At 40.5% G+C, this 21,497-nt stretch overlaps 1 protein-coding gene across 1 annotated transcript in view; it reads right to left on the bottom strand.

Annotated features, from left to right (window-relative positions):
• Positions 1-21,497, bottom strand: part of GRAMD4 (GRAM domain containing 4) — a 56,918-nt gene that overhangs the window by 8,286 nt on the left and 27,135 nt on the right. Inside the window, exons 4-13 of the mRNA XM_075723063.1 lie at positions 12,572-12,633; positions 10,456-10,588; positions 9,956-9,981; positions 7,805-7,896; positions 6,138-6,229; positions 5,205-5,253; positions 4,274-4,345; positions 2,873-2,916; positions 2,665-2,774; positions 1,238-1,392 (exon numbers count right to left, since the gene is read on the bottom strand). Of these exons, the coding sequence (XP_075579178.1) occupies positions 1,238-1,392; positions 2,665-2,774; positions 2,873-2,916; positions 4,274-4,345; positions 5,205-5,253; positions 6,138-6,229; positions 7,805-7,896; positions 9,956-9,981; positions 10,456-10,588; positions 12,572-12,633 (835 nt within the window). The remainder of the gene's footprint in view (positions 1-1,237; positions 1,393-2,664; positions 2,775-2,872; positions 2,917-4,273; positions 4,346-5,204; positions 5,254-6,137; positions 6,230-7,804; positions 7,897-9,955; positions 9,982-10,455; positions 10,589-12,571; positions 12,634-21,497) is intronic.

Raw genomic sequence — 21,497 nt, 5'->3', positions numbered from 1 at the left:
TGGATTCAAGTTGAGCAATTCAGAGCCTTTCCACCTCTAAGGCAGATTAGAGAGACCCACCAAGAAGCTGCCACAACTACCACAGCATGTGAATGATAACCTGTAAGCTCGAGAGACACAGAAACTTTTAAGCCCATCTTCTGCAAGCAAGAGAAATAGAGGCTACAGGCAGCTCTGTCCAAGTGCTCATCCACCTCTCTCATCCCTTGGAAAACAGGAGCAAAAGACTCACTTTCTGTCAGAGACTTTCTCTTCTACTTCCTTCTGAAATACTCAGATTATGCTGCAGTTCTCATTTTACCACCAACTGCTCCATCTCCCCCAGAACCCCATATTTCTTTCTCGTCTTCTTCTTCACAGGTTAACAACCAAGGGTTGGTATGTTTATCCCTTTTGCTCTCCAGTTGTGTACCCAGGCTGAATTATTACTAAGTGCTGCACATTTTAGTCAGGGAGCTTTTGACAGTACTCAGATACTCCATGAATGCAATTAGGTATTGTGATAAGAGGCATTAAGCAAATGCTAAAATGGGATTAGACTGAAGTCTTATTACAACTTTTTTTTTTAAACTAATAAACATTGACAAATTCAGGATATGGAAAAGCATGACTTGCTTTAAAGTTATCTTGTGAGGCCACAAAACAATTTGCAAAGGCGCACAAAACACAATACTTAAAGATTTAACTATGAGATTTTAACAAAAGAAAAATATACTGTTGGAGTACCAACGTGATGAAAAAGTCATTTATCACCACTATGCTAAAAGGTCATATAATGCAAATAACCATAAGACATAATGCCCAAATCTGTAAACTACTCTATTACCTCTGTTAATGCTTATCCCACTAGTAAGCTGAATATTATACTCAAGCCTTTTTTTTTAACTAGCTGTTCTTCAATCTACACAAGCAGCTGAATTTCCACTAAGAAAGAATGCCTGAGAACAGAGAAAGGGAATACAAAAAGACTAAATTTTGACAATAAAATCACACTGAATGTATGTTACAGAAATTGATATGAATATGGATGGTGTTATTTTTGTGCGTTTAGCTTCATACAATTTCCAACTCTGTGGATCTTGAAAGTAATAAAAAAAAAAAGAACTAACGTTGACTGTTAGGATTTAATTAACCTCGCCTTTAATGTGCTCTAGTCACTGGGGAAAAGGGGAAGGGAGAAAGGGATCTGATTTTCAGATGTTGGGAACAGAGGGACAAAAAGATTTATTAGCCTTACCCGCCTTGATACTGTAGCATTAGACCTTTCTTTCAGCTGAGGATCTGTCGGGAGACTTGTCCAGATGATATAAGGAGTATCATACTTAGCTCTTAGTCTGGGGCATCGTTTGAAGATAAAATCAATAAGGAAAAACTTGATTCCAGCATAAAGTCCTGAAAAAAAGGTCACTCTAGTATGCATGTTGAAAGGTCATTAAGAACATCACTGTTTTGATCATGTTTTAACAAATTAGTGAATGAAACCAGATTCTGTAAGTATCTTCAGTCATAGTGCTAAACCATTCTCTTGGTTTTAATACTTTGATTCTTCTTCCAAAGGCAGGAAATTATTTTTCTTTTCCTCCCCTGCCCAGATTCCTTCCTCCCCATCCCCAGTTCTTTTAAACCACTTAGGTAGCTTCTTATTTTGCAGAAGAATGTTAAAATAATTCAAACATACATTCCTTATTACCAGAAGCATTCTGAAAACATGAAAACAGAAAACACACCAGAGCACTAAACTGTGCAGCTCCTTGCAAGAATTTAAATGGCAACAGAGGGCTCTCATGTACTACGTTAAAATCTATCTTCCAGTTTGTACAAGATATTTCCTTGCATTCTGCCAGATTAAAAAGGGCTTGGAATAATCCCTCAAAACTTTACTGAATGCAATTCAGGTCTCTTTCTAAGAGTCAGAGTAAAAAAATAATTCCTCACGCATCTAATTCAATTGTCATGTCAAGCAAACCTACATTTATGTTCAAACTAACACAGTTTGAAGTTCAGTGCCACTAAAAGTAACTCATTTGATCATATCATTACTTTAATGAAAAAAAAAAATAGGGAATTCTTGGTTCACAGGACGTGGCTTCATATCTTAGAGAAAAGACAGTCTCATGCTGTAGCGAGAACCCTCTTTTCCCAATTCCCAGTTGAGAGTTTAATTATCTGCAACTTCACCCACAGTAATCTGTTCACTTTGCCCAGCCTACCCTCCAAGTTTTACAAGTAGTCCCATTAACCCTTTCATTTTTTTCCAACCCTGTCATCTTTGTGCCTTTTATATGGTCCCACATTTTTCATTTGGTCCCACATTTTTCATTTGCAAGGATGTGTGAGCAAAAAAAACCCCAAAATATAGCACTTCCTGGAAGCCTTATAGCTGACAGTTTGAAGACCTCTGCTAACAGCTCAACATAAACTTCCCCTCTTCAAGAAGTGAATGCATTAACCAAGTCTTTTTCTATTACATTATGTATTCAGCAATGTTTTTCAAAATGCATATGACAAACAATGCCAAGCACAATGAAAATGCTTTAAAACACTGCATTGCTTATTCATGCAGGGTTTCCTTTCTTAAGATCTAAAATTCTCCCTCTGAAGATCACATTAAGTTGTAACGCACTAAGTCTAGACTGTAACAGGTCAATTATTTATTGTGTTTACCCATTGCAAGCCCAATAATCCTGTAGGGCAAAAAGCAGGATGCAATAAAAGCTGCCCATAGAGTAATGTAGAGCTTCTGTGTTATTTCTGGCTGGACCCACATGAACAAGCTGAAAACAAAAAAAGAAACAACATTTTATTACTAGTGTTCCAGACATTGGTCAAGTCTTGTTTTAAGAAGAAAAAAGACTCATGTCAGGTAACTTACTTCTTAATTTTTTCCAGTATGTCTGCCATCTTGCCAAAAAGGTTCTGCATAAGAAGCAAGAGAATTAAAACCAAGTCCTGCATAATTTTGGAGTTCTGTCCACATAATAGAAACCAACAGAGTTATCTTACTCTGTTGATAATAAGCAACTCTCAGAAGTGACTTTTTATAACTCATTTTTAGCTGTTTACGTACTTCATAACTGAGTAAATACAGAACAGCATAGCAATACTCAATGACTTCCACCTTATTTAACACCTTGTTCTGTAACTCCTGATTGATTGTTAGAAGTGAAGAAGCTATTTGACCCCACTGTCACGACTGGAAAGTGTTTACATCGCTGCAAAAATTTTAAATTAAGCTGTCAATCTAAAAGTTAAGAGCTTCTGTCAGTAGGTAACAAAACAGGAAGCTTCTTCACACTTTTCGAGCACTGATATTTCAGGAAATGGTTACCGAGTTCATCAATTGTTGGACTGTTAACTTCTTTGGAAACACACCACTATCAGGTTTTTATAACACACCCTTGGAGTTACTAGATTCCATGTAATTCCAACAATTGGTGATGCAAACTGACCCCTGCTCAGGACTAAGAGGGTTATTCAGCTATCTTCTCTGACCAATCCCTGCTGTCACAGCACCTGTAAATTTCATCTTCCCAATAAATTTCCAAAGGTGTTCATACAAACATATGTACCACCACCAGAAGGAAGGAGATGAGCATACGCGAGTGGCAAGAGAAAGGTAAGCTACTTTAGCTATGGCACATTGTTAGATATGGCACAAGGCTGCAGCTCAACTGGATGGTGGAGTCACTCAGCTGCTAGGGTAGCTCATCAAACCAATGGAGCTGGGAGAAAACCTTCCTTCACCCTCTCCCACACAAGCAGCAGATTTCAGGGCTGAGGCGGGGGTGGTGGTGGTGTTTAAAACAGGCTATTTTAGAGATGCTGTACAACTGCTGAATTAACACAGCTAAACAGACAGTAGCCTTCAGCTAGATCTTGAAGGCATAGGGTCTCCTACACCAGCTCTGCGACTAGCAGATTTGGGATATGGATCCACACTTACATTGGTAAGAGTTGCCACCTGGATCTACATTATCAGAAGCTCATGTGGGGAAAAACTGTCAGAAGCTCCTTCTGTTCCCCTCCAGACCTCACTCAGAGCTGTGACTGGAGAACCTCAACCAGTTCTCTGAAGCATTGTGCCATTTCAGAAGCTCCAGGAATCTTACTGAGATCTCTATTGCTCGTAGGCAAAAACCCCTATTCAAGAAAAGTATTGCTTGTTTGAGTGTTTGTTTTCACATGCTGTATAACAATGCCCTTTGACCACTTGGGCTATGAACCTCCTTGTTTCTAAGGAAGCAGCCAGAGAGGTCCAAGAGCAGCACAGTACCTGCGCCTTCTGAGCCACGTCTAGAACAAGCTGAAACTTTTCAGACACGGTCAGGTCCTCTTTGGGGGGTTCCTTGGGCAAGAAAGAGACAATCCATTAATTTTCAACTCAGATAAAACTGGTATTTTACAAAACACCCCATGACAGGGCAACCCCTCAACATTCGTGGCAATAGTCCTCTCCCTTTAAACAGTCTCTAAATTTACCAAATTCCTCCCTTGTTTCAGATTTACTGCTTATGTCTTTCATTGCTGGTTATCTTTAGTTCTTTATGCTCTTCCTTCATGGTATATGCAAACATATTAATAGGAGGCTGTGAAAGACACAGTAAGTCTTTGGAGCAGCACGGTTACAATGATTTTCAGTCTGTGACCACATGTTTAAACTGACCTATTTCTGGTCTAGCATAGAAACGTCATTTTTTTTTTTAGAAGTTCTACATCTAGATAATTTTAATTTATTTATTTAAATAGATTATTGGCATTTTAAGAGTAACAAAATTATCCTGGAAGCAAGGCCTCACTAAGTCTTAGTGAAAGGTTTGAAATTCAAAGAGTTCCATTGTACAGTAACATTTAAAATCCTTCCTGCTTAAAGCAGGGTATGCAAACATTAATTTCAAAATGTTACAAAGAAAACAGAATGCAAGGCTTCTTGAAGATCCCACAGGGTCTAACTTGTCCCAAGCTGGCATATTAACACTGATTCCAGAAACGTGATTCAAGTTTGGAATGTTTTAGGGTGCAACACCCAAACCTAAAAGTGCTGTTAGAGAAGAATTCTAAATTGAAAGAGAAATAAAAAAGTTGTAGTGTCTTTATTTGCACCTCGTTCTTCCTTCCTTTCACAACTACCCACATAAATGCAGAGGAATGTTTTAAAGGTGCAACCTTTAGTGTACGCATACAGGTCAAACCGATCAAAGACTTACCATGGGTTCGGAAACTTCAGGCACAATGCTCCACTGTATTCTCCAACCCCTAGAAGTTATGGAAATAGTTAAAGAGAGCAAGTACTTCTTCTCCACCTGCCAACACGGATTATTTGCAAAAGGTTAAAAAGTAGTTTTCTGCAATAAGCACTATGGCTTAAAAATAATAAAATAATCCTCAACATAACCAAAGCACAAGTGACCAACCACAGAGAGCTTTAAAGGTATATACATTTAAAAAAAAAAAAATTAGCTAGGTAGATACTACACAGAATCACTGCTTGTGGGTTTTACAACAAGAGTGAACTGTGTGCACAGAGTCAGACAGTAAGTATCAATTAAGAAGGCAGAAAATTATCTTAAAATATGCACATTAAGGTCCTCTCCACCATTTTAAGGGGGAAAACACCATCAGCCTGAAATAGCATTTTAAAAAGATCCTCTCAGTACAGAAAATGTACATTTTAAAAAAACCTCTTAATTTTTAATAGAGACTGAATTTACAAATGGAAGATACTTTGGGTAAAGTATGCCAAGAGCTACTGAAAAAGGCAAGACTACAATTTTAGGCCTAGGTGAAAATTCTCTCCACGGAAAAGCGGCAGACTTCAATATTTAAGATGACGTTCTCCAACTACTCTGAATGCTGCAGATTTTTTTTTTTTAAATTTTAACATGCTGAAGGATTTGTTTGAGAACATGCAGCATCATTTATGATGACCCAAGTCACAGGATATGAGGATAATTCCTTAGAACAGTAAAAAATTATAGAAACTGAGCAATAAAATTAAGGATATTAGAGTTTGAATTTCACTTTGCTGGACTTAACTCACAACGTCAGAGAAAGTAACAGTTTACAACTCAATGCAAGAATAATAAAACATCTTTCAAGCAAAGCGTTACAAAAGAATAATCTAGTATTTAAGTAAATACCTGGCTATGAGGTAATTTAGGGACAACCTCAAAATGGCTAAAAATAAGAACATAGGAATGGCCCAGCCATGCCACACAGCATTCATGTAAATCTGCAGATTAAGGAGGAAAAAACAAAAAAAAGAAAAAAGAGAGATGTGGATTATAAACTGGGGTACAGTGAGTTGCATGAAACACACTTTCCCACTGTACTATTAGGTTCAGAATCATGCAATTCAAATACAAAAATTAATAAATTTCAGCCACACCATGACTAACAGCACTGCATTCATGAATCTAAAATGGAAACTAAGATTGAACCAAATCTCCAGAGATGACATTTAAATAGTTCTCAGCTGCTTGAGAGAGAGTATTGAGTATTTCCAACACTGCAATTACAGGAAGGGGTAGGAAAAAGAAAAAGTAAACCCTAAAGTCTGTGAATCTGCTACGTGACCATGATATGGTCTAATGTCACCTAGGGCAATTGAAGCAATGATATAGTAGAAGAGTTATAACAATTAGCCCCATACAGGGCAACAGGATAAACTCTCGCTCTATTATTTCAGGTCAATTAAACCCCATATTTTTACCAAGCTTAAAATGATTGCAGGAAAACAGGTTTTATTTAACTAACAAGTACAAACACAGAGTACTTCAAAAGGTATTCTGTCCCTTTCCCAGCTTCTGGAAATACAGAGACTCCAGCCTCCCTGCCGAGAGACGTTAGGTTTTTTACTGATAACCCCAAAAAATGAAGCATCACTCTGGCTCTGAGGTCCCAGAGCTTTCTCAGCTGAAGTTTCTTCTTTCAGCTTTTATCTGAAAGAATAGGTTTGTCGGGAGAGGTGAGAGAAAAATCAGTAGATTAGGAGAAGGGACAGACACAGGGCACCAGGAGGGGAAAGTCTCCTCCTCAAAATTCCTTCAGCTGTGCCATGCAAAGCAGCATTAAATAGGGCTCTATAACTTATAGGGAGGGATCATTTAATGAAAAGTTGTGTGACATTTTCACCAAAGAGGTTCATTCAGCTGCAGCTACCAGTAATAATTTCCTCCAGTATCAAAATATTTCACATACACCATGACCAAAACAATTTAAATCATTTAACTAATATTTAGAAGGAGAACAAATCTAAACTTCACTAAATAGTTATGTCACTTTGTGGCATGCACACCTCCTTACATAGCATGGAAATGCTCGAATTTAGCTCACAGGCCCCATGTCTGCACATTAAGTGATACTCAAGGCATTTTGTCTCTCATCAGTAAGTATGATCCTAACAAATGGCAAAGAGCACTGATGGTGAACGATAGCTTCTTATCAAACATAGCCGCTATCAGCATTTCAACCCTAGACATCAAGACATCTTGCAGAGGCTGAAGTAACCGTCAAATTACAGGACTGGGAGACAGGAACAAGAAATGAGAGAACAATGCCCAGATTGTTGTAAGTTACTTTAACAGTTACAAAACTATGCTACAATAAACCCAGAATACATAATTTAAGCAGCTTTGAAATATAACTGAAGTGCCAACTACTGGTATTTTGTGTTAAATGAAATTACACTATTTGATTTGACTTAAAATGTAGCACAACCCCTACTCAGATATTCAGTTTCAATGAATTTCAGTAAATAATACGTTCTAAAAGTTCTTACGTCTCCTGGAGGAATAGGATAACTTACAATAAAGGCAATAGCAGAAGTGTAGATAGAATACCAGTCTGATAAGGCAGAAAGATTCTTCACAAAATTAGTAACAGGTTTGGCACCTCTCTCTAAACAGAAGCAGAGAAAAACCACAACTGTTAGAATTAGCTGGCAGTGGTTAAATAACTTGTAAATGACAAACAACCAAATTAGAAAATTAATAGGAAAATTCGAGACGTAATGATAAAGAGGCATATCCAAATTAAGAAAAACGAAAAACGAAATCCATCGATGTAACTGAACAATCAGTTAAGGAATGCATTTCAAAAACTAATATTATTCAAGACAAAGGTTATGTCTAAACTCTTCAGTATAGACCAAAAAAAAAAAAAAAAAATCAGTATCCTTTACAAAGGTACCCTGAATGCTGATAGCAGTCTGTTCTGAGCCTTGTTCATACTAACCCCCGAAGACCTCCGCACAGGTCAGCTCATTCCACCGTAAAACAAGGTAAATCAGCCTGACTGCACTCCAAGCCACCGAAGAACAACTCGCTGCTGCTTGACCAAGCTAGCTTAAAACCAGGCTAGATCGCTCTTGGCTACATTTCTGCAGGAGTCTATCCATTGGTAGCACTTTGCTGCTTACTCTTCCTAAGCCAAGAGACACAGGACTTCTCTGCCTGAAGATGTTCATCTCCCACCCCTGCAGAGCTCTGCTCTCGCTGTCACTGCAGAGGAGACAAACCCGTGCTGGGAGAGGCGTCGCTCCCACCCACAGATGCCCACAGCCAGCCAGAGACAGGAAGAGGAGCTCTTCCTCAGCTCCCTAAAAAACGCTTGTCCTTTACCCTTTTCTATTCCTCTAAGCATTTACCACTTGGGCAAACTAGCTAGGGGACACAAGAAAACAGGAGGGCTGCTGCAAGACCTTTGCTCTTTCTGCTGGAAGACACCGGTTTTGCCTTCCCTGCTGAGAAGACTGAAGACTCCTCTTGCGCAGGGGGCCCCAGGAGTACCCGCCCTTGTTTGCAGTACAGCTCACAACTTTGAAAGCTTTCCTCAAGACAGCCTGTGACTTGCTGTCCTAGTTTGTTTGGCTTGAAATTCAGCTGTCCTTGATACATTCCCTATGGGAAGTAATTAAACAACTACGGCTAGATTTCCGAGCATCAGTGGTACAACCAAAGCAGCAGATGAAGTAAGTGGAAGGGCATCCTCAAGGCACTGGAGGAGGTCATGGACTCAAGTGCTGCTCCACCATCCTACACCGAACCTGCAGGGAAGGTCAACATCTGGAAACTGCTGGTGACAAAAGGGGCCTTAAGAGCAACCAAGGGTCTCGGGAGCTCCAGGTGGTCATCAAGTACCCCTGGGCAACAGGGATCTACATTTTGTGGCTTGCCTAGTGGAAGTTAAAAACCACTAAAAGCTTAAGCTTAATACTGCTTTTTTTAAAGCTATTCTGAAGGCAATGCACATCCACCACAGAGAACAGGTCACAAGTATTCTCCCAAATGAAACTAGATGAATACCAGTATTAGAATAAGGAGAACAAAACTGACCTTACATGGAGATTACAGACCCTTATTTCAACTTCACCTTCCCCCCTAAAATAATTCACCAATTTGGAGCACACATAAACCATTTTTTTTTTCAGGCTAGCAATTCTTGGCTGCACAGAACTTTTGGAGGGCTTAACTACTTTGTTTTACCTGCCATCTTGTATCCTCCACCTTCCAAAATAATTTATCAGCTATCCAAGAGAAAGAAATGCAACACACTCCCAGGGTACACATAGTCCAACCCCTCTTTCTTGGAAAGCATAAGCTAATAGACTAGCAAATGAACTGAGCTGCTGCTCAGGCATAAGTGTATGAACACTATTACATTTGCCATTGGACAAATACTCTGTTCTCATTCATTACATGTTTACACCTTTTAATTAACATTCTATTTTTAGTTCAGGAGATACCCTATGTAATTTGAGATTAAAGGCAAGCTTCTACTACTGCTCCTCTAAATTACTTTGCACTCCAAACACTAATTCAGTATTTCAGAATAATTTCTGCTCATGAACTGGCAGAACTATTTCAAAACACTGTATTTTAAAACGCAGCAATCCTTCCAACAGGGTTGCTAAGAACTATTTTTACTTCCAGAAAATAAAACACTGCTAAGTACTTACTTAATCTTCTCATATTTTCAGTCAACCTGAAAAATAATGGATAAAAGCAACTTGTTAAATAGGCAAGTAGTACACATTTGGTCCCTGAAATACTGCTCACAGCTATAAATTAGATGCTTGTGTATAAAGCTTCACTCTTGCCTGTTATGAAACGTATTTCTAGTAACTAATACAGCCTACCTCGCATCAGATCAAAAACTGAAATGTAAAAGCTCTCCAGCCTAATTAAGACTTTGTCCACAGTTTTCAAGGGGCATATAATGGAAGCGTGGTAAATAATATAACTCTTATTCTACCTCAGACAGCAGATAAACTTCTAATTTCATGTTTTGGCCAAAGCATTCACAAACCTTTTGAGATGGTTCTGTACCTTCAGTTTTATTACTTGTTACACACACACTCGCTCAAACCATGTAAAAGGTTGTAAATAAAAGAAAAGAGAGAAAAAAAGCAACTTCTAAAGAAGCCAACAATTTCTCATAATCGCATCAGAGATTTACCTTCTAGCACTAAGTGGCTCTTCTGTTTCCACTGTATTCTCTTCCGGCTGAAATCTGAAGTCCTCAACATACTCCCCAAATTTGTCACAAAACCACTTCTGGAGTCTTGAACAGACTGTGTGGCTACGCTTATCTGCGAAAAAGAAGCACCAAGCATCAGGATAATACTAGAAGAAATCTTCATACAAAGCCTGCCCCTGTTCCCGCACACCATGCTTCATTGGGAAGCAGACTTTGTACAGCTTTCCTGCCCTTCACCAACACTCTTCACGGAAACTCGCTATGCAATTTACTTCTACCATTGCACAGAAGCCCTGCGCTAAGCTGGCAAAATAAGACTGAAGGTGACTCCTGCTTTGCTGTAAGTATGGCACATGGACGCATCTTATTACCAGAAGTACAGAGATTATTTGAACATCCTAACAAACAAGAATTTTTAGCAAGCACTGTAAAAACATTTGCTGGTTAAGAGGCTCCTGTAAACAAAAGACTGATGTTAATCCCAGTGCTCCTATTGTACTGATGGGTCACCTCAAGAAAAGCAAGTGTAAAGCAAAACACTCCTGAACAGACAGCAGGAGAACCACCCTGCAGCCATGCGAATTTGACAGGAAAGGGAGGTGGAAACTTAAGCAAGATTCTGCAAGAAGCATTTTTACTACCACTTTCCAACCATTTATAGGCTGTAAAGATTGTGTATGTGCACATTTGTGTGTGCGTACATACATATATATATAAAAAAACCATGCACTTTCTTTTTTCTAAAGCCAGGCTACAGAAATTATGCTGTATATGCCACTTTCTATATATGGAACATATAGTCATATATAAGCCTGGAAAGTCTTATATGGCAAAGTAATGAAGCAATGCGCACTTTCTGTATGTCAGTTTCGGTGAAAAAATATAGCATAAATACATGGGTATATGGAAATAATATAAGGGTAAAAGCCTTAAGGCAGCACAGGTGAGAACAAAACAATCACCTTTTGCTTTACCTGTAACTCAGAAAATCACTGTCTAGAAGGAATAGACTGACTGTTCTTTGGAAAGGTAGGTCAATACAGCAATGTCACTAAGAGGACACTGCTCACAACTATTCCAGGACCAAACTTAGTACAGAAGTCCATAAAATTAAGATATGATTAAACAGAAGCGTGAAAGATTAATCAGTCAACTACAACAGCCAAAATGGTGCTTTTAAGCATGTGAGAAAAAGTTACTGGTGCTCAGAAGTTAGAATCAAACCATTTAATAAAAAATAGCAGCGATACCTAGAAAAACAAGGAATTTAGTGGCAGTTTGCAGCCGAGACAACACTTACGTTTGAAAATAAAAAAATATAAAGTAGCTTCCCACATGCTAATACTTCAGATAGTACCGAGAAAGAGATTTGGAGAACACAAAACATACAAAAATGGCAGGTTGTAGTTCACATAACAGAAAGTATTGACATTATGGGAGTACAGGAGAAGCAACTTCAAATTTAATCCGCAGATTTAAAAGCCTAAGTTGTCTCAATCAAACTTTCCTCCCCACACCCCTTAAGTGTACTGAAAGATTGAGAATCTGCCTGTTGCCTTAGTTCTTTTGGAAATCACTATATTATTGAATTCATAATAAGCAGCAGCTTGAGAAATGTAGACGACAGCAGAGGTGTCCAAAAAATGAGGAACTCTTAAGCTTATTCCTTCCCCAGAAGGTCTTTTCTTTTAAAAAAAGAAAGAAGTAATACAGTTAATGGCATAAAAGAACTTTTGCAGTCGAGAACAAAATAGAACATTTTTTCTATGTATTACACCTGTTTTCTGGTAAGTCAAGGATCAGCAAGGCATGCAAGAATGATGAAGTCAGGCAACAGGTTTCATTACATTCCTAAAGGCTTTACAAAACAAAATAAATTCCCTGCTCAGGTGTGCAAAGTCAACTACAAAAAGCAAATGCAGAATCATGTACGGAGAGGTAAGAAGCTGCTCAAATGGTCTTTTACTTTTGGCTTCTTCAGAAGCCTGCTTAAGGAGTTTTTCAGCAAGGTTTGATCTTCTAAAGATCAAATGAAAGGGGTAAAAAAAAAAATCCAACTGAATCAGACTGCTAGTAGAGATCTGACCAAGATTACCTGCTCCGTTGGCTTGTGTCTGTGGCTTTGCAGGTTGCTGAGCTGCAGGCACCTCTTCCGTCCTACAAAGGAAACGGAAACAATGAGAAATGCTACAGATAAAGAATTTTTTCCCTTTTAGGTAAAGGGAGCACCAGAACCTCCACGGTTTCCATAGCTGAGATAATACAACCACGACAAGAGAAAACGAAACTTATGCCCTTTTGCAAGATTCAAAATACTCATTGCACATTGCACTTAGGATCCAGGGAAATACCATCCACTGGAAGGAGACACATGGTTTAGCCATTTCCTGCTACCGACAGCTCAATTTCATCTTACAACTAAATAATTTAGTATCAAATTTGTTGCATTACTGATGCCTTTGTGTTGTATATTCATTGCAATGCCTGCCAGGAAAACTCTTCAGAGCCCTGACTTTTCCCACAGTAATAAATTAAAAGGGATTCCGTGTCGCTAGTTGATAACCACAACACTAGAACAAAACCACAGTTTAATGCATGAACCTTCAATTCTGCCATCATTACTAGTGTCAAACACCACTCCTCTTCACAATGAGAGGAACGGGTGTCAAGAATTATTTAAAACGTTATGTTGTAAGCTCTTGAAATGCACAGATACCAACCAATTTTAAAAATACCTTTTTAAAGACTTGCAAAATTTAAATAATGGTCTGAAAAACTGAGACAAACACGTTCTATAAATATATGGCAAGTAGCAGGCATCATTGGTCTCATCTTTCAAAACGAGTTAAGAATAATATCCTCATCCATTAAAAGTGAACAGATTTTGGAAAACGCAAATGCTTTTGCCATTCTGCACATGCACAAGGCTTCAAATTACATCTGCACTATCCACAGCCTCCAACTGCCAACCTGTCTTGAGAACACCTCAGGCTTCAGTCCAAAAGTCTTCAGCCATCCATGTAGATATCCTACAGAAAGATTTCTCTAATGAAGCAGCAGCTTTGACAACATAACACCAGCTGCAGCAAGCTTTACTTGACAGGGAGTTGTATGATTGAAAGATTACTGCTTGAAACCAAAATGTGTTGGTCGTGCAATTTCATTATCACTCATTTATCAGACAATATAGGTGCTTTCAAATGTTCCCTTCATCTTTTGCTCCTCAGGAAGGGAACCAAGTGGTTCCCTGGTCAGCAAATGGAGAGCAGGAAGAGAGATCCCACTGTACTGGGCAGACTACAGCAATACAGATGGAGATATAGTCCTCTCTCTTGATGTCCCTCTAGAAAGTACATTAGGGGAAGATCTCGCTGTACTGTCCACACATGGAAAAGGCCATTATGAATTTGTGCAGTCTGAACAAGTATGATAGAGAAACTACAGAACTAATTACCTCCCTTCCTTCCAAGCACTTCCCATAGTTAATGAGCTTTCCACATCCTCATTCATTTCCAAAAGGAACATTCAGAAATAATTTACTGATTTAAAATCGTGACTGGACATCTATCAGTGTGCAGCAGCTGAATCCAATGGTTTCTGCTTTCAAAGCCAGTTGTTTTCACAACTCTTCAGGACTTTTCCACACAGCTTCTATATTTGCAGCAACTCTTCTTTTCAAAAGCCACATGAAATTACACCAGTTTCTTTTTTCTAGCTAAACTTTAACTTTGGTTTCTGTGCTATTTTTCCTCAGTTTCTATACAAACCACAGGTTCCCCACCCAAAACCTCCTCCTCCTGTTACTCTCTCCCCCACACCCTTGCATCTCCTCCATTTCCAGCTCTACCTCTCTAAAGACAGACAGCAATTAACGTGATCCAGTTTGCACAAACTATTACATAGCAGCGTCTTGTTTTCCTCTATCAGCACATCAGACAATTATAGCATACAGGTGGGCACTTTCATCCTCAATCTGTCACTGCCACCGTGCTTCATTGAAGCTGAAGACACATTTTGGAAGAAAGGAGGTAGTCATTCACAAGCAGGTTCACACAGGCAGGAGCCAGTTACGCAACCCGTTCCAGTCATGCGAAGGCACTGGGAGGTGTCACACCTGAACCGCTCCAGTGACAGAGCCAAGAAAGGATCCTGCTACCGCCAACCATCATAGCCTTCAGGCTGGGTCTTCCTTTGACATGCTAGGATATATTTTCAGAAGCAGCACAGAGTCATCAATCCCCATGTTTCTTGGGGGAAAAAAATCCAAAGAATCTCATCAAGAAGCAGTTCTGGATAGCAGCCTCACGGGGCTCCATCAGGAGCACATGATGGTTTGGCTTTGGCCCTTCTTGGTGGTTTTTTGTTTTGTTTATTTTGGCAATGCCTTACTTGCCATCTGCCTGTTACTCCTTCCCCATGAAGAACCTGACCTTTACGAATCATCAGGTTAATGACAGCTCATTATTGCACCTGTGAATCAGTTTATAATTAGCCACTTCAGACAGATTTGGGCCAGGAAGCTCAGAATTCATTGTTTATGCTTGCACACCCACTAGGAAGCTCAATCCCAAAACCAGGTCATGTTGAAACAGCCAGTACATCAAGACCACTTACAGAGGGGAGGAATTATCTTTCCTACAGCTTCTGAACCACTCTTCATGCCAGAGATCCGTTAAAAGGCTGGAAAACATAAATGGTCTCCAAAACACCACAAAAGGCTGAGTTTCTATGCAGGCTTCCTAACTGCAGCCTGCACCAAAGAAAACAAGCTGCATGAATTTCTCTGGGACCATGCTTTTCAACCAGAAAAAAAAGGTGTGATTAGTAATGCCAACAGATCCTCAATCTGAGGCTAGGTCATGTTCACACAACTAGAGATTGCACCCATTTAAAAGCACAGGCTGATTAAAACAAATAAGAGCAACTACAGCCAATGGAGAATATACAAACACAAGTGTGCCAATTTTTATTTTTTTAATATATAAGTCAGGGAAGCATGACCGTTAGAGCTGTTCATGACTTGTGTAGCATTCAAAAATGACCAGCACACACTGATGAAGCATCCACTTGATGCTGCCCCACAGAATAGCACCAAAGGATTATTTTTGTAGCTGCAAGCATGACACAGAAGTTAAGGGAGCCTTGACACTGGAGGCCATTTACCTTAACCAAACATTTTGGGTTTGTGCATCTTTGGCCTTGACCACAGTTGCGAGATGAGGCGTGTATGAACCAACAGACTCTCCTGAACAACTGTGTGAAGACCAGACTCGCTGCACACAACAGGTCCAGTCACTGCTGGGATGTTCTCAGACATATTAAAAGCAATTTTCCTACAGGCTGACTCTGAGTACTGAGTTCACAAGCAACTCATCATCATTCTTTTGACAGCTGTTGTGGAAGCCAGTCAAGGCTATTATATCTTTCTTATTGCTCAAAGCAATGTGAATGTGTGTGCATTTCCATCAAAAGCATCTTACAACCTCAGAAATGCAAAAAAAAAAGCATAAAGGAGGTATTTTCACAGCCTAGTTTAAAGACTAATCATTTGAGTACACATGGCTTCTTAGCCTGAGGAGCTGTCACAAAACTGAGTTAAAACAACTTCATATGTTTTGTGTGTCCTTCCCATTAAAATACACCAAACATTTCAGAAGCCTTTGTCCTCCTCACCAGATACTCCCACATTTTACATGGCTAGTGTCCTAAACTGGTAGTTTCAGAAACAAAAGAAAAGGTTTCAGAAGAAGTATCATCAACCCAGAGTTGTACAAGATCTAAATGTTCATGGGCAGAAAAAACTCCCTAAAAATAACTCTTGACAGGAGCTACTTTACAAGCAGCAGCCTGTCACCAAATCTACTAAGTTAAAAATAAAGGCATGCACAAAGTTCAGCCAACTGGGTATGTCAGCAATCACGTATGTATGTCAGCAATCCCAGCACAGCATGGCAGCAGGGCAAGAAACTTTTGGCCTGGGTCTCAGGTTCCTGCTACCTGTGTGGAGTTCCAGCCTGACAAGGATCCTTCCAGGAGGGAACACTTCCAGCCTCCAGAGCAAGCTCAAGCTGAGGCATCTTCTCAACATACAAATTCAGCCGTGCTCAAAACATAACATGTGTGGAAGATGACATAATTTAACAAGAGGTCAGGAAAAGTTAACCAGGGTAAGTGGTACAGAAGGAATAGTGGCTTATGCAGAAGCATTGTCTATTTTGTCCTCTTAAAAATATCTCACAATGGTACTAATAAAAAGGTTTGCATAAGTCACAGCTTGTTGGTAGGTGTTGTTGCAAAACTTCATTCTTTGGTTAATGTTTTTTCTTTTCTGTGTGATGGAGCTAGCTCACAATTTGTAAAATAAGGCAGCAACAGTCCACAATTTACACTAAACAAGCACTGCTCACACAGACTATTCCAAATTATTTATGCATTGTTGCACTAGCAAAATGTCATAAGCTTCAGCTGTTGCACCAAATGCTGGGCTGTCCCAAAGTGCATCTATGGAAAGCTTCAGCTGAGGCCACTGTGTTTCTGAATACACGGACATACAGACAATGAACACCATGACAAACAAAATCACTAAATATCCTCTTCTTCCACTCCTCCCTGTGAACAATTCAATGAAAGAAGTATACATTCTTCACAAAAACAAACAAACAAAAAAATCTAGATTGTTAGCTTATTGCTTTCTCCTTGCTGAACACTCTGCAGCATGTATTTATATAGCTACATGTATTGATCTACTTCATGGCTACTTTTGAATGCTGCAACTATTAAAATAATTTCTTCCTTCTTACACCACAGCATGATTTGGTTTTCATTAGTAGTTCACTTCTGTAAGCAAAAAGGAGAGTACATGCAAATATGTTTATATGCACATCTATTTAAAGAGCATATGAAAAATTAGCTAACACATAAGCAGGGCAAATTTAGTCTTGTCAACAAAAGCAGAGATGACTTTCTGCAGTAACTTTGCTTAATAAAATTAAGTTTCATCAGGTGTAAACTTGGCCTATTATGTATTTGATTGTGTTAGCCAACACTTTGCCTGTAGTTCTTAAAGTATTTTAAAACACCTGCAGTGAAGTGCAAAAGTGTAAGAAGCAGTGAAAAAGAATTTCACGCAATAGAGCATAAGTTAAGGAAAAACCATAGGCAACCTGATTTTTCTTCTTCTGGGTAGAAACTGGGAAAGCCTTCAAAGTCTTTTTTTGTCATCTTACATATACCTGACTGTCCCCAAAAGGTTGGAACATTAGCAAGACTAGTTAGAAAAAGACTCCGATAAAGGGGATAATTGGCTGAATGTAATCCCCAAGTGCAATACCCAAGCTTAAAGGGCTAGTGTAATCCTTAGGATATCTAAATGGGAATACAGAGTTGAAGCAGACAGATCATGCTACCTTAATTTAGCAATGGCATGCCTGCTAGAGATTTGCTGTTGTCCACAATCCAACAAGACACAGATGTTGACACTAATATTGACAAACAAATACCTTCAAACTCTTTTTTCTGTAAAACACATGTACTCATAAGTCGCAGCGGGCCGTATCAGACCCTGGGCCATCCTCATTACTCTGAAATAGGGCAGGATGATGAGTACCTTCCTGCAGAGGAAGGCAGCTCCTCATCCTTCTCCAGGCTCCCAGCAATGATGGGATCACTCTCCCCCTTCTCTGGCGTGTCACCTAGAGCCCAGGCATACCTGCTCTCGGGACAAAGCCTAAAGGCCTGTGCCAGCATTAATGGTATAAACCTGTACCATGCTCAAAGAGAAGCACGTGGAATTTGCATCTCAAATGACTTCTCCAAGGCAGCAAGTCAGAGACAGAAGGTATCCTGAAGTGTCAGCTTTACCTACCGATAGCAGAAAACAATACTCATTGCTTTGTACTGCTGTTATGGAGCTAAAGGTATGCTCAGCGCGGGGACAGGTCCAAGTCTGTCCTCTTCCGCTGTCCCCAGTAGCCCACTCAACCAGGCAACATCAGTCTAGACACAAAATGGAAGTTACATGTACATACAGCCAGACCAACCAGCATAATTAGCAATAAAAATGCACTCCCACTTCCCAGCTGTAAGAGCAACTGTAAAACGTCACAAAAAACCCCCCCAGATCAGAGCCATCCAGATCACCTTCCAAGTGCATGGTCACAGGGCTAGCTTGGGAACAAAACTCCTCCACAAGGACATTACAGAGCCCCTTCCAAGAAGGAAACTTGGAAGCTCAGGTCAAGACTGCACATGGACCAACCTTGCGTGGAACCAGTGATTATGGAAAACTATCAGCGTGAAACATCAGTCAAAAAAAACCCACTGTACTGGGTACTGAGGATAAGAGGGAAGGCCTAATTTGTCTTCTATATGAGGTCTTGGCGAACCCACAGTTTGAATACTACATGAACTGAGCCTCTTCATCTTAAGACACAACAGTTAAAGAATGGCAACTGAAGTGATGAAAGGGATGGAGGACTCTTAAGGAGACACTGGGAAAACTGGAACTCTTCAGTCTGGAGAGGAGAAGAGTAAGAGAGGAAAGGACTGATCAAGGATGGTAAATAAGATGACTGCTGAACCAAATCTCACAATTCTGTAACAATGGGGCGCTTCTTGAAACCACTAAGAAATCTGTTAAAAAGAAAAGAAAATAAATTTCTTTTTTAGAGTCAAGAGTGGACTTCTGTAATGTAGTGCCTCCATAGCTTCCAGTGGTAGACAGCTCCAGCACTTTCAAGAGGGGGTTAAATAAATTCATGGATAACAGGTCTGCAAACAGATACTGAAGTGAGTGAAAAGGCAGCAATGTATCTTCTGATACTTCTAAATACAGGGTTTGGATGCGTATGAGGAGCAGCTGAGGGAACTGAGGTTGTTTAGTCCAGAGAAGAGGAGGCTGAGGGGAGACCTTATCGCTCTCTACAACTACCTGAAAGGAGGTTGTAGTGAGATAGGCGTTGGTCTCTTCTCCCAAGAAACAAGTGATAGGTTGAAAGGAAATGGCCTCAAGTTGCACCAGGGGAAGTTTAGACTGGGTATCAGGAAGAATTTCTTCACTGAAAGCATTATCAAGCACTGGAACAGGCTGCCCAGGGAAGTGGTTGAGTCACCATCCCTGGAGATATTTAAAAGACGTGTAGATGTGGCATTTAGGGACATGGTTTAGTGGTGGACTTGACAGTGTTAGGTTTATGGTTGGCCTCAATGATCTTAAAGGTCTTTTCCAACCTAAATGATTCTATGGTTCCTTAGGAATAGGAGGTAAACAGACCACAGAAAGCAATTAGGCTCACATGTTACCTATAAATGGCTCCTACTTCCATTGCTACAGAATACCAGTGGACATGGACTGCTGGCCTAATCAGAAAGGCATTTTTACACTCAGGATGAGTACGGAAGGAAGCAGCAGGCTGAGAAGAGTTTGGATGGCACTGGGAAACCTCGTATTCCAAGCAAAAAGTTTCACCTGTTTGTTCTTGCTTGTCACCTCTAAGTAACTGGCAGTGCTTATCGCACACGATTACCAACACAGCCTGCACTATCTCCCGACAGAATCATAAAATCGTTTAGGCTGGAAAAGACCTTTAAGATCATTTAGTCCAACCGTAAACCTAGCACTGCCAAGTCCACCACTAAACCATGTCCCTAAGAACCACATCTACATGGCTTTTAAATACCTCCAGGGATGCGGACTCAACCACTTCCCTGGGCAGCCTGTTCCAATGCTTGATAACCCTTTCAAGAGAACAATTTTTTTCCTAATAACAAATCTAAACCTCCCCTGGCACAACTTTAGGGCATTTCCTCTTGTGCTAGTGCTTTTGTTGCTTGGGAGAAGAGACCAACACCCACCTCACTACAACCTCCTTTCAGGTAGTTGTAGAGAGCAATAAGGTCTCCCCTCAGCCTTCTCTTCTCCAGGCTAAACAACCCCAGTTCCCTCAGCCGCTCCTCATAAGACCTGTGCTCCAGACCCTTCACCAGGTTCCTTGCCCTTCTCTGGACACGCTCCAGCACCTCAATGTCTTTCTTGTATTGAGGGGCCCAAAACTGGACACAGTATTCCAGGTGCAGCCTCATCAGTGCCAAGTACACGGGGACAATCACCTCCCTGCTCCTGCTGGACACACTATTCCTGATACAAGCCAGGATGCTGTTGGCCTTCTTGGCCACCTGGGCACACTGCTGGCTCATGTTCAGCCGGCTGTCAACCAACACCCCCAGGTCCTTTTCAGCCAGGCAGCTTTCCAGCCACTCTTCCCCAAGCCTGTAGTGTTGCATGGGGTTGTTGTGATCCAAGTGCAGGACCCGGCACTTGGCCTTGTTGAGCCTCGGCCTCAGCCCATCAATCCAGCCTGTCCAGATCCCTCTGCAGAGCCTTCCTACTCTAAGCAAATCAACACTCCCACCCAATGTGGTGTCATCTGCAAACTTACTGATGGTGCACTCGATCCCCTTGTCCAGATCATTGGTAAAGATATTAAACAGAACTGGCCCCAGTACTGAGCCCTGGGGAACACCACTTGTGACCGGTCGCCAACTGGATTTAATTCCATTCACCACAACTCTTTGGGTCCGGCCATCCAGCCATTTTTTTACCCAGAGAAGAGTACGCCTGTCCAAGCCATGAGCAGCCAGTTTCTCCAGGACAATGCTGTGGGAAACAATGTCAAAGGCTTTACTAAAGTCCAGGCAAACAACATCCACAGCCTTTCCCTCATCCACTAAGCAGGTCACCTTGTTATAGAAGGAGATCAGGTTGGTCAAGCAGGACCTGCCTTTCATAAACCCATGCTGACTGGGCCTGATCACCTGGTTGTCCTATACGTGCTGCCTGATGGCACTCAAGATGATCTGCTCCATAACCTTCCCCAGCACTGAGGTCAGACTGACAGGCATGTAATTCCCCAGATCCTCCTGCCAGCCCTTCTGGTATGTGCACACCACATTTGCTAACCTCCAGTCAACTGGGACCTCCCTTGTTAGCCAGGACTACTGATAAATGATTGAAAGGAGCTTGG

The sequence above is a fragment of the Pelecanus crispus genome, chromosome 1 (genome assembly GCF_030463565.1).
Source record: "Pelecanus crispus isolate bPelCri1 chromosome 1, bPelCri1.pri, whole genome shotgun sequence".
In the NCBI taxonomy this organism is placed as follows: Eukaryota; Metazoa; Chordata; class Aves; order Pelecaniformes; family Pelecanidae; genus Pelecanus; species Pelecanus crispus.
Note: the sequence above shows the minus strand (reverse complement) of the source record. Positions and strands in the feature narration are given on the sequence as shown.